Consider the following 16,469-nt stretch of genomic DNA (forward strand, 5'->3'; position numbering starts at 1 on the left):
ATATGACTGATACCCTAATACAACACAAGGCTATGGTATATGGTAGCGTGTCCATTGATATTACTTGGTCTCAACCAAATATCCAAATAAATCGCTGACCTTTAAATATCCCTCTTACCTCATTGGCAGGTCCATCTGTGGTCTCCCCTGATTGGATGCTGCCAGAAAACGGACCCCACACAGTGTCACCTGACAGGTCCCTGAGGGCCAGGACCTTGAAGTCATCAGCAATGCAGCTTAACATAAGATCATCTGTTTACACACAGAGCAAGAAAGAGTGTTAATACATCAGAACAACAATTAAAAGCAGGTAGGGCAGGAGTGTTAGTTTGCTTTTTAGTAGTGTTTGCTAAGGTGGCAGCTACTGAATTAAGCAGGAAAGCACTAATATTACAATTCAAGCTGATAAGCCAACAAGCTGATAATTATTTTCAAGTTATGGCTGATAAATGATAAATGAACGCTGTTAAAAGTCTATAAAATTTTGTATAAATTAATGTAAAAAAAACACACCAAAGTTTTCAATGTTAGGGGTGAAATCAGACTGACATCACTCTTTATATATAAATATAAATATATGTATTAAACCCATAATTTAAAATAATGTATGTTTACAATTGGCGCTAACAATTTACAAATTACTTTAAGTTTAAAAAAATTGAGAATTTAATCATGCGGAATTAGATGCTGCCAAAATTAAATCTAAATGTAACAAATGAATAAATAAAATAAACATCAATAACATCATATATATTAATGATATATATTAGACAGATACATGGTTAATGGAAAAAAAGTAATAACACAAAGAGCTCATCTAGGAGGAAGAATACCACAGTTACTTTGAGGCTCTTTTGGCTTGGTTTGCGCCAGTATGCAACAACTTATTGTAGCAACCACATAGTAATGTGCTAAAACCACTCAGAACATCCTAGAAAACCATATTTATTTCAGTCTTCAGCATTATTGCGCATCAACTCCAAGTCTAACACCACTAGGGGGAGTTTGGCGCTCACCGAGCGGTGACACTGGACCAAAACAGAGAGAAGTTCTGTACTTCCTATAAGAGATAAGTGCAGTGTGATGGGAGTCAAGGCTTTGGTGAGTCACAAATGCAGGCCTGACACAGGAACAAACACAGGCTCCACAAACAGAGATATGGAACAGCTGACACAAAAGCCAACCGTTCGCTCAACCAAGTATTTTACATATTTAGATTTTAGAAAAAAGAAGCTCAAATATGTCATCACTACATTCTACAGAAGGAGCTTCGCTGAGGAGGTTGACCTGTGGTGGAGCTCCAGTCCGTTCCAGCATCTTTATCCCAATGTAGCTCTGTTTAACTACCCCCCTGCCTTTAGCCCCCCCACCAGTCTCGCTTTTGGGGGTCGGGCTAAAGTGCTGTGTCCGATAAGAGTGTTTGTCTAACACTCTCCATGTCAAAACACTCATCTATCTTCTCTGTATCTATCCCCACCAGAGAACAACAGACAGACGCTGATAAAATGGCTTTCCCACAGCCAAGACGTGGAGCGGGGGAGGGCGTGAGAGAGAGAGAGGGCAACAAGAGCGAGAGAGAAGGGTACATAGGTGGAATGGGACAGAAACACGGCATAGAGTGAGCCTTGCAAGAAAATATAACTGCAGCTGAAAGTATTAAATGATTAGTTATAAATCAGTCAGTGGTGAGTTGGGTTGGGGTGTTATTAATGAAGGGTTGGGCCTCTATCAGTAGTCTAAAGTCCAGTTTCCTACATCCACAGCCCAAAGCTCCTATCTACTGTATGTCTTCTAATCTAAGACCAGCATCAGTACCCACCCTGACCTCTCACATGACTCTACCTTATCACTACAGTAGCCATTATTACCAATAGACTACTCAAAAATAGCAACGGTATAATTCCTACATAAGCAATTCCAACACTATCTGTTTTTATTATAGCTCTGCAGATGGTGATAGCACAGTAGCTTTTCAAAGAAAAAAATAAACGCATCAAATTCTGAATGAATAAATTCAAGCCAAAAAAAAAAAAAAAAAAAAAAAAAAGAGTGAGACATTTAATAACAATTTGCAAAAATGCATTTTTAACCTCAAAGGTGATTCTCATTAGAATATATACAAAAGTGTTATGTAGTTAAATAAAAAAAAAAGTCCCATATCTATTAAAATAATAAATTAAATATTACAAATAATTAAAATAATACAAATAATATTTAAATAATTAAAAATGATTTAAACATTAAATAATAAATTAACTAATAATTAAAAAAATTAAAGATTTAATTAAATAATTTCTATTGATACCGCATTTAAACACAGCACAAACATGTTTTTAACGGGTTTCACAAAATTCACCCAAATGTAGTCATTCCTAACATGAGAGAAGTGTTAATGTACACAGCTCTGACGCACCTTTCCATCAAGCTAAATTGTTTTCAGTGCTTCTGCTCGAAAATTCACAACCATAAACCTTGTGAACAGCCCAAACACCTCCTCTCTAAAGACCAAAAAGTCTTATCTTTAAAACCCTACCATTTTCCCACACAATACACTGACACGCTCGTGACGCTGCTCTTGTGTTGGGCCATAGCAACTCCCCTACAATAACCCCATCAACCTTATCGATAGCTCTGCGTGACCGGTTCCCAAAAATGTACGCCACCCTTATCGATAGCGATGAGTCCACACAGCTCTTATCAATAGCTCTACACACTGGCAGTGTCCACACAAGCCTTATCAATACGCCTGCCTCCACAGACACCAAAGCAGCCAGTGTGCTTCTATATAAAAAAAAAAAGAACACCCCTTCATTAACACATAATCATCATGCAAAACACAAAAGAAAGAAAAGGAAAGAATAAAAAGAAGGAAAGAAAGAAGGAAAGCTATAATAACAAACTAGAGGGAAACGGTCTACAAAAGAGCAATTCTGGAGAAGCAGCAGTATGGTAAACACCCCAAAGGCAACACAAATCACTCCACGGTGGGTGTTGTGCGACCAGTCATACTCAGAGTTATCACAGCCACACACTTCCTTTGAAGGAAGATTCACCTTAACTCAGCTAAACCCAACCAAAAAAAACAATCAGAGAAATCAAAAATTTCATAGTGTAATTTAACGACCAATTTTTTTGAACTAATATATTTGTGCTTCTTTGTATTTGTGCTTCTTGTATGCATAACAGGGTTGTTTTTCAAAGATATTTTGGGTTATATTGTTATGGCTAGCCGGACTGTTATAAAAGCTAATGCTCAACAATAAAACTGCCGGAAGAGAAAACAGTAATTATTACACAAAACATCCTATTGAAAGTATGGCCTGTGGTCTTAACAGTTTCAAGTTTCAACTGAGAATTCAATTATATGCATTATTATATAAACTCTAGTGAAACATTTTTATTAACAAATAAAAGTGAATAAGCGGAGGACTTAATCTGGTAATGTTGTGAAATACATACTACATTTATAAATAAATATATACTATAAAATTAAAAGACATTTCTTTTAAAGGTATGACACAGTAGAGAAAGGCAGCAAAATGTGGAAGATAAAACAGAACAAGACTATTTTAATACGAAAGTCTCCAATATGCTTATAGGCACGATATGTGAAAGGACCGAAGGCTGTCTACACTGGTCCCAAATAAAGGGCCGGCTGAACTTTGTGTCAGTTATCATAAAAAGAACAAGGGATTTCATGTAGAGAGCATCGTAACTGTGAATAAAAATTCTGTTTATTAACAGTTTATTACATTTATTTGTTCTGTTATATTATCTATGCTTGTAATGTAATGACCGGTGATTTTTTCTTCTTCACAATAATCGCAGAAGAACAAAATATCGCAATGTTTTTCCAATATTGTGCATTTCACAATACATGTTTCAAAGCAGCTCCCCAAACATGTATGTTTCACTGGCACGATCAGGAAGTAATCCATTATCAGCCAAATATGCGTCTGTCACAGTTACATCCACAAAAATAATTATAAGCTATTAAATATTAACCGCATCAGCCGGAATTTGAATATCAACGAATCCTTAAAAACAATGCGTTCATTTACACAACACAAACGTTTTTTTTAGTAAATTCTTCCCTCAATATATTTTAATATATTTGACAGGTAACAGCCTCATACTTAATTTCCCTTTTAGCTTTAACCTCAATATCAGTCCAACACAAACAAAAGATCCTCATATTCTCATAACAACAACGGGTCACTTCATCTTTTTTAAGTCCCAGTTCCTTCTCTTTATTGGCTAAAAAGAGCATGTAGTTATCCAGTCGCCCCTATTTAGGTTTCCGTGGCTCCTTGGGCTTCTCTATCAGTACTAATTGATTTTTAAAAAGACTATTGTTGATATCAAATGAGCAGATCGCTCCGCGGCCATTGATTTTTTGACACAGTACAACAGGAAATCTTTATCGGAGCCACACTCCGACCCTACGCTAATAGGTGGGGTTTAACCTCTGCTGAATGACAAATCCCACACTTTCCTAACCCGTACAGAGTGGAAATAGAGTGTTTAAGTGTGTTTGCCAGCAAGCATGTGTGTGAAGGAGTGGATTTTCTGTAGTTCAACAGCAGTGATCAACTACCCACACACACACACACACACACACACACACACTCAAACAAACAGTCCCTGATAACTCACCCAAGCGTCTGTGGGTCAAAGAGTTCAGTTGAGAAGATACAAATTTCTGGGATAGGCATCGTATACTTGCCGTGGCATCATTTCCATTTTACCTTTCTTTTGCTAGGTGGAGATAAGACACCTGCGCTGCCACTCTCATCAGATGAGCTTCAACAGAACTTTATCATTGACATTTACTACTGTTTACACAACTAATTTCTCTTAACTGTACTTCTGAACTTTTATCTGACCAACACAAGGCCCGGAGAAGAGCCGATGCCAAACATAAAATATGCAAAGGTGTAGGCAAGATGAACTATGCTCAAATAGAAAGTGTTCCACACTGCTGCAGAGATGTGGCTTTGAAGACACACGCCTGGAGAAACAAATAAAGACTTGGAGTTATATGTTAAATTCCACCATGGAGAAAAAAAATTGAAGTGTTAAAAGAGCGTTTATAGAAGAAATGCAGGTCTGATAAAATATATATTTCGGTATAAATATTGTTTTACCAGGATAATGCAACAAGAAACCAAGGAATCAAGAGAATAACGACTTTAAGGAAGAGCAAAACAAATCATTGTATGATGAATTATACTGGATAATTTAACTGAAGTGTCCAATCACCCACACCAACAGGGGGCGACGAGGATAAAAAGTTGCGGTTAGTCTTTACAAGGTGATATAAAAAGAAAAAGAACATAAACTTCATGCTTCCTCTTTATTTTAAGGGATCAGTAGGCTTTAGTTGCATCACAGCCATAAACTGTTTCGCTAAAGGGATATTAGTTTCTAGGTAGCCGTTTAAATGCAAACATATACTGTATTCTATAAAGATTTTAGCCTACATTATTAGCTTTAAAGCAAATGTACATGAACTAAATTCCACAAAACTCCAATACTGATTTACATGATGTTTAACAGGTAATACATTGCTTTGGGATAATAATTGTGGGTTTAATTCCCACCCTTAAATGCTGCGATTTAATTAATTTAAATATTTGAATGTCTTCTGGTTAAGAAACCATATAGATGCTCTATAATCTTCTGTATGACTGCAGGCCTGATCTAGTGTGTGTGCGCGTTTTTCCCTTGTCTTCCACCACCGTTACCCTTTCACAAATTGAAAGTGAGGACCTTCCAGAAACTCGTCCTGATAATCACACATAAATTAATTAGAAAATGTTTCTTGACATTCTCGCTGCATAGACAGGGGAAAAGACTCCGGGAAAAGCCATCAAATTAATTGTACGGTATGTGACTTTGATAATTAATTCAATAATTATTTCATGTCTACTTTAGCAACTCCTTCTGGCTGGAAAAAAAAGGACATTTTGATGATAGCCGTGTAAGGATTTAAGTTCTGAAAGGAAAATATGGGAAATTACACTGAAACGGAGTGATGGGGGAATTTAAATACCAAAAACACAACTTTGGTGAGCGCAAACACACATCTGGACATTTAAAAAATGCATGCATATCAAATATACAAAATATAAAACCAAGTGGAATCTACAAGCAAATAGTTCTAGAGCTTTTTTTTTAAAAATGCTTTAGTAACTGCTTTAATCCGGCCAGTCCCAAGTTTCCTTAAAAGTCTTCTTGTGGCTTCTTTCTTTACAATAAACAAGCGTAGTTCGAAGCCACTGAATATATAGCAAATTCATACGCTATAATAAACAAACTGAAATCAGAAACTGCCTCCAGATATTTCTCACATAGTTAAACACGCTCAACTGTTTTCAAGTTACGAATGACAGATGCAAGTGGCACATGGAGAAGTCGAGGCCTGGTGGAGGGAAGATATAGGGCATGAGGGAGGAAAGACAAACTGAAATGCGGGGCACAGAGAGAGAGACAGGAAATGGCAGGAAAGCGCATGCATCTGATAGGGCTAGTAATCGGCGTGGCAGTGTCCCGGCTGCTGCCGCCGGTTCGTGGGCCACATGGAGCAGCTGGAGAGATAGCAGCAGGGGACGGCAGTGAGAAATGTTCCTCCAGATTAAAGCCCACACCTCTCAATCATCAACAGGGGAAGTGAGTGACAGACAGAGAGGGAAGAGTATGTTCTTAATTACAGATAAATGCCCCTTCCTTCACAGTCAATCATCATTGTGTGAGCCATACGCGCAATTCACACGCATCGCTTCGACAAAAAAAATTGTTTCAGTCTGAGAGTTTTGTGTGATGCGTATTAGTTGCCGTTGAGCTCCGTTTAACCACAAGTGTGGGATGATTGTCCCACAGCCCACTGTGCACAATAAAGTTCCAGCATTCTGCAGGTGTTTAGGGTGCATGCCAAGAGATGCATGTTACTGTTAATTTATGATACGAGCTTTAACTGAACGGAGTATAACTTATCAGATAATTAGATTCTTGGAAAACCAACAAAGTCAAATTTGGTTTCTTCTTTCACTTTTTTCCAGATGGCGTAAAAACAAACCAAAAAAAAAAAAAAAGCGCATCAGTAGCTATGCTGGCTCAACATGACCCAACTTCTTAAAGCATTTAAGACATGTTAGTCTAGCAGCAGGGATGCCAATATGAACTTCTGGACTAACACACACACACACACACACACACACACACACACACACACACACACACACACACACACACACACACACACACACACACACACACACACACACACACACACACACACACACACACACACACACACAAAAGTGCTTTACCTTGCTTTAAATTGCTAGTAATTACAAAGAAAGAAAAGTAACGCACAAAATTAAATGTAACATTTACGTACAAAAACTGAAATAGTATTTTCTTGTACAACAGTCTAATAATCTTTGTTTTAAAAAAAACAACATACCAATAATAATAGTTACTAATAGATATAGCTAAGAACTGATAAAATTAGTATTGTTAAAAATAAACTTTAACTGAGCGTTAGATGGCAGCAAAGATAATCCAAAGAGATTTGCCTGCACAAATTATATATTCAATATACAACCAATACAAACAGATACAGATAAATTACAATTTCCACATGTCAGGAATCTGGGGAACACGGTGCTGTGCTGGGATAAGAGGGTAACGTGGGGAAGTGAGAGCGGCTGAGAATGGAAGTTAACGGTCTGACGCTGGTCCCGCTCTGCTCAGCCTCAGATAACAGCTTCGCCCGAGTCCCTCATAGTGCAGCACGACCACAGCCGGATCTCAGGAAGAAATAATGAAAGATTGCAGAAGAAGGCAAGATAATCAAAATAACTGAAAACCATCAACTTCGCAGGCTGTCATTCTAGCATATCTGCGCTGCCAAAACATTCTCTCTGACACAAGAATGAAGAAAAAACACATTACGTTTGGTACCTTGGCAAAATACCAGGTGCTGCTGTACAGTACAATGGCACTTATGTAGGTCTCTGAAAACACCTGCTATCACGCTCCTTTTTTCTATGAGTCTGTTACAGCCTTCAACTTTCTAGTTTTCTCTCAAAATTACAGATCTGGGTGTGTCTGATACATAATCTTGTTTTAGTCTTTTTTAATAGTCGGTATTTATTCTGTATTGTTATGTGTAACCCAAATCAGCTTAACCACACTAACCACATAATTGATGAGTCTGACAGCATGTCAAGATTATTAGCATGTTTAGGCTGAGCAGAATTTGGCACAACAGAGACCAACATAGCGGTTTCAGGTTTCCGCCAAATTACACCCCAAACGACATGCAAGAAATCATGAGAACGAAAAACAAAAGAAAAAGAAATTCAGCTTTGTTCAGCAGGATACGGATCATCAAAGGTCTAGCAAAGCATCAGCGCCGCCAATGCCCTTCCATTGAGAGTGACAGCAGATCAAAATAAACTTGTGAATGAATCTTTTGAATTAACTTTGAAATGCAGAGCACAATTGGATATTATATCCATACACTCCGGCGCTCTGATCTAAGCTTCCTCATTCAGCAGCGAAACAATGGGTCCAGGGATGAGATTGAATGACTCGCCAGTGAATTTCACTCCTGCAGTCGGGTGTTGTAGACACGTCTGATAAAACCTCAGACTGCAGGCGCTTTTGTCTCCCTGAGAACAATATAAATATGTTTAACAAGGACTACCACATGCTACACTGTATAATTACATTTGGCTGACTTGTTTGAACAGTAATATTCAGTTTTTAGGTTCTTTTCATTTAAAAATGAAGTGTGATTTTTTGAAACAGTAAAAAAAAAAAAATTTAACCAGTGTATCGTAAACATTGTAATCGTAAACACTGATACTCTTATTAGTTTAAAAATCGCCTGACACTGATTTAAGACGGGGCTCTTTGTGAAACCGATGGAAGTGTTTGAGAAAATTGTTTAATAATAATCACTATTTTTTCAACAATTCAAAAACACACACTTTACCTTAAAATAAAAAAAGTAGAAATGTATACAATAATACAAGAAAAATCCAATTTCAATGTCTAAAATGACACTAAAAACAAGTATTGATGAAATGTTAGTGAAGAATTATATTGTATTATTATAATGTAATAATATAAACCTATCTGAGCCTATATCTGGGGGAAGAAAATAACAGTTTTCAAGTAGCTCTGAGGAAGCCATGAATAAACAGCAAATTTGAGTTTATTTAACTTGATTTCCCCCCCTTGCAAATCCAAGATTCTATCTCAGTATAAAAACTCATTCTCTCTTTTTCCATCTTTTTCTAAGAATCATTCGTTTGTATCACTTCTGTATTTTTTTCCTCACAATTGACAAACTGGCTATTTTTATTACATATAAACTTGCATTGGTAAAGAAAAAAAGGCAGAATTGCGAGATACAATACATACAGTAAACGTTGCATAAAATGTAAGTAGTAATAGGTTTAAAAATTAGCTCATGCTGTAACTGTAAGGCTAATACGATACGTAACCAATGAACTGCATATCTGACTATCAATCAATCACCTTCATTGACACAGCGCTTTTAACAATACATATTGTGTCAAAGCACTCAACAGTATACAACAGAGAATTGTACAGTATATACTGAAGAAGTAATGTATGATGACAAAATAAACACTACATTTTTAGCTAAAGGCATTCAATTTTTGAAGGCAGAGTTGTCGTTGTCTAGATCAGCTCAGTTTTAATAGGATCTCTGTAATCAAATCGACGATAATTGCTGAAAATTAAGTGTCCCCAACTAAGCACGGCGGAGGCCACACCAGCAAGGAACCAAAACTACTTCTGTGACAGAATGGAAAAAAATAAAATCTTGGGAGAAACCAGGCCTTGTTGTGGTATATATGTAGACCTATTGTTTAAATCAAATTTATGCTTTTGATTTAAACAATATTAAAAAAAAATAAATAAATAAAAATTGCATTCCGATTCTAAAAATGTTTTTTTCTTTTTCCATTCATTTTACTCATTTCCTTCCACTTGTTACCAGTATTCTTCTGCCACAGCTATGCATGCAGTTGTATATGTCGCTGTGTAGCCCCAAAGCTATTGCTGCCAAATTAACATACTTTTTTTATTTATTCTTAAATTGAAAAAAAAAAAAAAAAAAAAAAAACACTTAAATATATATATATATATATATATATATATATATATATATATATATATATATATATATATATATAAATCAAATATATATATATATATATATATATATATATATATATATATATATATATATATATATATATATATATATATATATATGCAGCAATACCTCCAATATGTGTGTGCATGTATTTGCAAGCAGATTTCATGACATTGGTCTGACATCTGCAAAAACATTTCTTCTTAAAATTTAGTTCAACTCTCTCCCCCTTTCTGAGCTGTGCTGATATGTTTTTAATTTTCCAGCGCTCAGGACTCTTCAGGAGGTCTATGCAGATTTTCCTGCTTCTCTGCTGACGCTGTAAAACCTGGCCAACACCTCCGCACCTATCAGCGTCCCTGCAGCCCTCTCATCAATGCCAGTTCCAGCACCCGCAAATAATTTATCAGCATTTAAATGCCACTGATAATATGCACACGCTGCTCCCTCCGATCCTTTATAATTAAATATGATAAAATCCCACCACACCGGGTAAATAATAATAATCATTATTATCATTGCCATTATAATGCTTTATTGGAGTAATTTGAATGACTTGCGTGGATAAGGAATGCTGCTGGGGAGAGAATGCTGGGCAAGCAGGAACGTTATATGCGAAGCTAGTTTAGTCAAGGTCTAATTCCATCCTGCGAAACTCTAAAAGAGAAAGCGAGATGGAGAGAGAGAGAGAGAGAAAGAATAAGGGGGAGAAGGGGAAAAAGGAGCAACGGTCCGCCAGCTAGAAGGGATTACTGTGACGGCCATTTGCATATCAAGAATTTTAAGCAGAGAGGAAAATATCAAACCCTCCAGCCAGCAAGGTCATTTTGAAGATAATTTTTTTCTTCATAATTTATTTTGCATATCATGCAGCAGGACACGTTATAGATTAAAAAGCTGCTTTGCCATATCAACCCATTCCTGACACTTCTGCCTCACCACTGCCTATCAATTCATTCAACAGAACCCCACCCTGAAAAATATTCTATAAAGATACAGAAGCAATTAACAAACAACAAGCGAGAGTTTTCCACGGACGTTACGTACGGATGCTTTAAAGGACGGATAGGCCACCCGTGAAAATTAAATTGCGGATGGCGTCGAATTGTGATACGCGTTATCCTTTGATAACATGCAGAATTTTTTTTTAAGCATTGAATTTAAAAAGTATTTTTGAGTGACGCTTCTAATACGGTAAAAGACTCTGATGCATTTCAAATGCTGTTCATATTTACGCAGAATTCAAACTAAATTGTGCCCAGTACACTGGCATTTCTTAAAGACGTGAATTTTACAGCTTCAAAACTGATAAGGAACTTATAAATAGGCATACTTGTTTATTTATGGCCTATGTTCTATCTCGATCTCTTTATCTATGTGTTTGTGTATGCGTATACAATAAAGCTTTATGCAAACTGATAAGAATGACATTGGATGAGAACCTGCCAGCTGAGAACTTTCAGGAAGCGTAAGGCCAACATACGAAAGGTTAAACAGAAATAGGAAAACACTTTCAGAGATATTTTCGGTGCAGAATGACAAAAACGCTGAAAAATAGGCAGAAATTATGGGTTTGGCTGCCGCTGCACCTTCACGCCGTCACCTAAAACCCTAGAGAAAGAGGTCAAACAGGAGGTGACATCATCAGACAAGGCCCAGCCCTCTCTAAATAAAACCAGTTCGGAAATTAACGCCAGAACTACAGTAATTACAGTGAAAAATTAGAAAAATGCAAAATGCAAATGCACATTGAAAAGAATGTTAAGTTCTCTAAGGATTATGGAAAAAAAAAAAAAGAGTTCACCAAATGAACGTAACAACACACTCCTGATGCTGAGGGGCCAAAACAACAAGAAACAAGGAAGAAGTGCATGTCTGCATTCGTCAGGGGGTGTTAGTGGTGATGGAGAGACCAGTGGTGGGATGTGGGGTGGTGTGAGGGGGGGGTCATGGCGATAAGGGAAAAATTCAGACCGGTCAAAGTTTCCCTTTTGCCAATCGTGCTCCTGATAAAGGCAGCGCCTGCTCCAGTACTGATAGAAGGCCTATCTCTCTCCTGCTCCCCCCTCTTTCTTTTCTCTCTCTCTCTCTCTCTCTCTTTCTCTCCCCCTCTTCCTCATTCTCCTGGCAGTTAGTTTGCGAAAGGAAAAAAAAAAAAAGCCTATCGCGCTCAGATCGCCAGCGCTGTCATCAAGCGGCAACCACACAGCAATTAATATCACTCCAATTACTGTTAAAAGGACAGGCTGGAACAGGACGATAATAAACATATCCTTGACGTGAGAAATTAAAACACACACATACACACAGGGAGACATATTTAGGCGATTTCTAAATATTTGAGATAAAGAAAATGCCTTGCATATTGAATCATGTCATACTCTACTAGATCCCCACTATCGCTATAAGCTGTACTGCTCAGCCGCATTGTCCTGAGAGAAAAAGATGGAGAAAAATGATACAAAAAGCCGTTTTACGTTGTCCAGGCCGATATTAACGATTCCTAGTTACTGCGAGTACAGTAAAGTTCTAAGGGTGTCTAAGATTTTATACAACACACAAAACATCCTAGAGGTTGATGCATACTTCTTATCATGCATTTGCAATTTTGAGTTTTTAACAGGGTGACTGGCATTGGAGAACATCTAGGAACATTGTTGCGAAAAAAATAAGAAAAAAAACTTGTACTAGAAACTTGTTTAAACCAGCCGTTCAAGTCATTCTTTGCTCAGTCAATCTAAGATGGTTTTGAGCTGGTTTACTGGTCCTGATAAATGGCCAAAACACATCTAAAGCCAGCAGACCATGTAAGAACAATGATCTAAGATGTTTTCTTTATTTCCAGTAAGGTGGCAGTGGTTCTCAACCAATTTTGCTTTAGGACCCAGATTGAACAAAGTGACAACGAATATTTTAAATGTTAAAAATGTTACACAATGTTATTATCATTATTAGTAGTAGTAGTAGTAGTAGTAGTGGATATCATTATGAAAATATCATTAAGAAAATAAAGTGATCGATGGTAAAACAGCTTTAGTATGAATTCATTTGCCCTGATTATTTTATAGAAATCAGGGCTGCCTTTCTAAGAGAAACACAAGTACCAACTCTAAAAGAGACTATTACTATATTTGTGACGCATTGTGTGGTCATTAAATGCACTGGAGTTTTTTCTAAGCTGACAGTCACGTATTTAGATGATAACATTGTGAACTGACCCTGCAGTTAAGGCATTGTTTAATAAAACTCCACAGGATACACATCGAATGTTTATGTGAACGGGCTGAATTCTCAGACGTGTCACAACTGTGATGTCATAGGATTGCGGTTAATCTTTGCAAGTGCACGTTAGGTTCACATCATTGATACGGGAATTACAGTACTTATGTCACGATTTACAGGCAGTTCGGAATGAATCATTTCTGTTCTGAATGTGAAACTTGATAAAGTCATTGGCCTATATTGTTTCGTGGCCAACAAGCTGACAGTATGAATATAGCCGACCCGTCCTGAAGAGCCGGTGACTCATGCATCAGTTAAACACTCCTGAAGGAGGCACAGATAGAGACTGACCTGGGCCATTCCACTGGGGGTCCCCTTCTCCATCTGCCTCTTCCTCCTCCTCATCTTCTGTACAGTGTTTTGGTCCTTTCTCATCTTCCTCACCCTCGTCCGGCACCGCCAGGGACTCGTGGGTTCTTGGCTCTGTGGAATACCAGTGGAACAATTTGTAAGGGAAACAGCATCACACATTTTTATTATGCTATATTATCAGGTTTACCTTTGGTCAAATCACAGCATTCTGCAGACAAATGTTTGAGTATTTTCATAACTAAAATGCATTAAATATTTCTTTGGCAAAACAACATGGAAAACATTGAAAAATTAGTTAGTTATTATTGCAAATTAATCCACTTGTGGAGTGTTATGCTTCATCCTGGGAGTCCCAGTCACTTTTTTAGAGACTATAATGATCGTCTGTTATTCATTGTGTTATTACTTGTTTAATCACTAAATGTATCTGTGACTTTCACAATAACATTTGACACAGCTGTCAATGTAAGACAAGTTTTACTTATTTTGGTTTAACTGTTTTTATAAGTAATTATGTAAAAGCAATATTATCAGTACATAACAACACATCACTGATCAAAGAAAGTCTCTTATCGTTGAACAAGACATTTATTTGTTGAAAAAAATTGGTACAAAAGAGCAATATTGTTAATATACATTAACATTTTTAGTTTTCTATTTTAATATATTTTAAAACTGTTTTTTCCTGTCTTGGCAAAGCTGAATATTCAATCTTCAGTGTCACATGTTCCTTCAGAAATCACTCTAATATGCTGATTTGGTGACTAAATTAAGAATTACGATCAGAGTTTTTGATCTCCAACTGAAGATTCCAACTAAAAAAAGTCAAATCTACCACTGTCTAACTTCATTCAAAGCAAAAGTTTCACTGCCCCAGACTTTCAATCTGTAGTGATAAAAACCCTAAAACTTTAAATATAAAAATATATTATACATTATACATATTAAACATAACATCAATATTGTTCCTTTTAATTATTATTTCTAAGAACGATTGGCTATGTTTTATGTTGTACAGTTCTCCAATACTCGACAAATGAGTGTGCTGGTCTTGCTCTGATGATCAAAGGTGGCTGAAAGAGAGGCCTGTGTCATTCAGCAACAACATCTCAGTATAAACCCGAGCCCTTTTGATTTACCAAGCGAGAACTAGAAACCCCTGCCAACAGACGGCCAGCGTCCTCCTTTTATTAAGGCCGATCTTTTTCATCAGTGTGAAAGACAGAGTACAGATCTCCCAGACATTGATGCCAATGATTAGTTATTCTCTTTGATCAAAGCGATCACCTTGCTGATAGCAGTCTCTTTCCTCTCTCTTTCGGTTGCTTGAGTGCCACTGTTGCATGTATACGAGTAAGCCGACATGACTTCTTGTCCTCCTCTCTCCCACACTCCACTTTTCATCTTCTCCCCTTCCCCAACTCCCTCCCCTTCACCCCACCTCGATTACAGCTCATCTGTGGTGCACAAAGGGCATGTTTACCCTTGCATTCCCGTGGCGATAAACAGCGATAGCTGCCGATCGATACCGGCCATAAATGTCCGACCGCGTGACGCAGGTCAGAGCTGCCGTTATTAATGCAACAGGTTGAAGATTAGATCTTCATCATCAAATAAATCTCACATGCACATGCCCTTCTCTTCAACCCCGACAATTCCACCCAGGCCTAACCGCCTTTCTCAGCCCGTCCCGGCACATGCCGTCCCGTGATGCGCCTCCCTCCCTGCCTAAGAAGCCCTATTATTTTCAGCTATAAATCACATTGAATGGCACATTGATTTTATCCTGCAGCGCTCAGCGTGGGGAGAGGAGCTGGAGCCACAGTTATTGCATTTAATATTATCAATATAATCTCCCATATCATCTGAGCAGAGACGGCAGGTATCAGGAAAAGAGGGTGGGGTGGATGGGTGCTGCCACCATCCTGGCTCCTTCGACAGTCTCCTTAGTCTACCAGCACACACACAACACACACACACACACACACACACACACACAGTGTCCCCAACCCAACAACCTCCTTTCATCTGATAACAGCAACTTCCCTTGTCACACCTGGAGGGCAAAGTCACCCAACTTGCTCCATTCTTTCTGGCTGGCCTCATTTTTTAGAGCCAATTTTCTGTGAGTTCTTTTTCCCCAAACAGATCATCGTGGCAGGGTCAAGTTCTTTTCTTGTAACTTACAGAGGGATCCACTGTATCATCTCTGAGTCCAACATGGCACCCCAAAGTGGGGCTAGCTAAGATGTTTCCATCCAGTTAACTATTTCAGCCTTGGCGAAACCATAAGCCGGATCAGGCCCGTGATCAAACCTCCTCACTAGGTTTGAGATAACAAAAGGTGTTCGGGAACACAGAGCCATCTTTGCTTAAGGTTTATCAGGTTCTCTGCTGATACGGACGAGGACTTCATCAGATCTTTCTTCGGATCACTTCAGACCAACCCTTTCACGTGCAGACCAGCAGCCGCCCTGTCATTAATGATTATTAAAAGGTGTTATTTTCGTTTATATTTATGTTTTACAGGTGGTTATCGGCACTGTGTGTCCTGTGACTGGTTGAGTGTTTTTCTGAAGCAGTTATCAGTTGGTTATCGCCTGTCTCTTTCTCTCCCAGATGGTGGATAAGGGAGCTTGCCTTTATTAGCCACTGCTGGCCTGATAAAGACCTG

The 16,469-nt window shown here is 37.9% G+C and overlaps 1 protein-coding gene across 1 annotated transcript in view; it reads right to left on the reverse strand.

Annotated features, from left to right (window-relative positions):
• zfpm1 (zinc finger protein, FOG family member 1) overlaps positions 1-16,469 on the reverse strand; it is a 67,530-nt gene that overhangs the window by 17,392 nt on the left and 33,669 nt on the right. Inside the window, exons 3-4 of the mRNA XM_043264881.1 lie at positions 13,775-13,906; positions 119-252 (exon numbers count right to left, since the gene is read on the reverse strand). Coding sequence (XP_043120816.1) covers positions 119-252; positions 13,775-13,906 — 266 coding nt within the window. The remainder of the gene's footprint in view (positions 1-118; positions 253-13,774; positions 13,907-16,469) is intronic.

Source organism: Puntigrus tetrazona, chromosome 18 (genome assembly GCF_018831695.1).
Source record: "Puntigrus tetrazona isolate hp1 chromosome 18, ASM1883169v1, whole genome shotgun sequence".
NCBI lineage: Eukaryota > Metazoa > Chordata > Actinopteri > Cypriniformes > Cyprinidae > Puntigrus > Puntigrus tetrazona.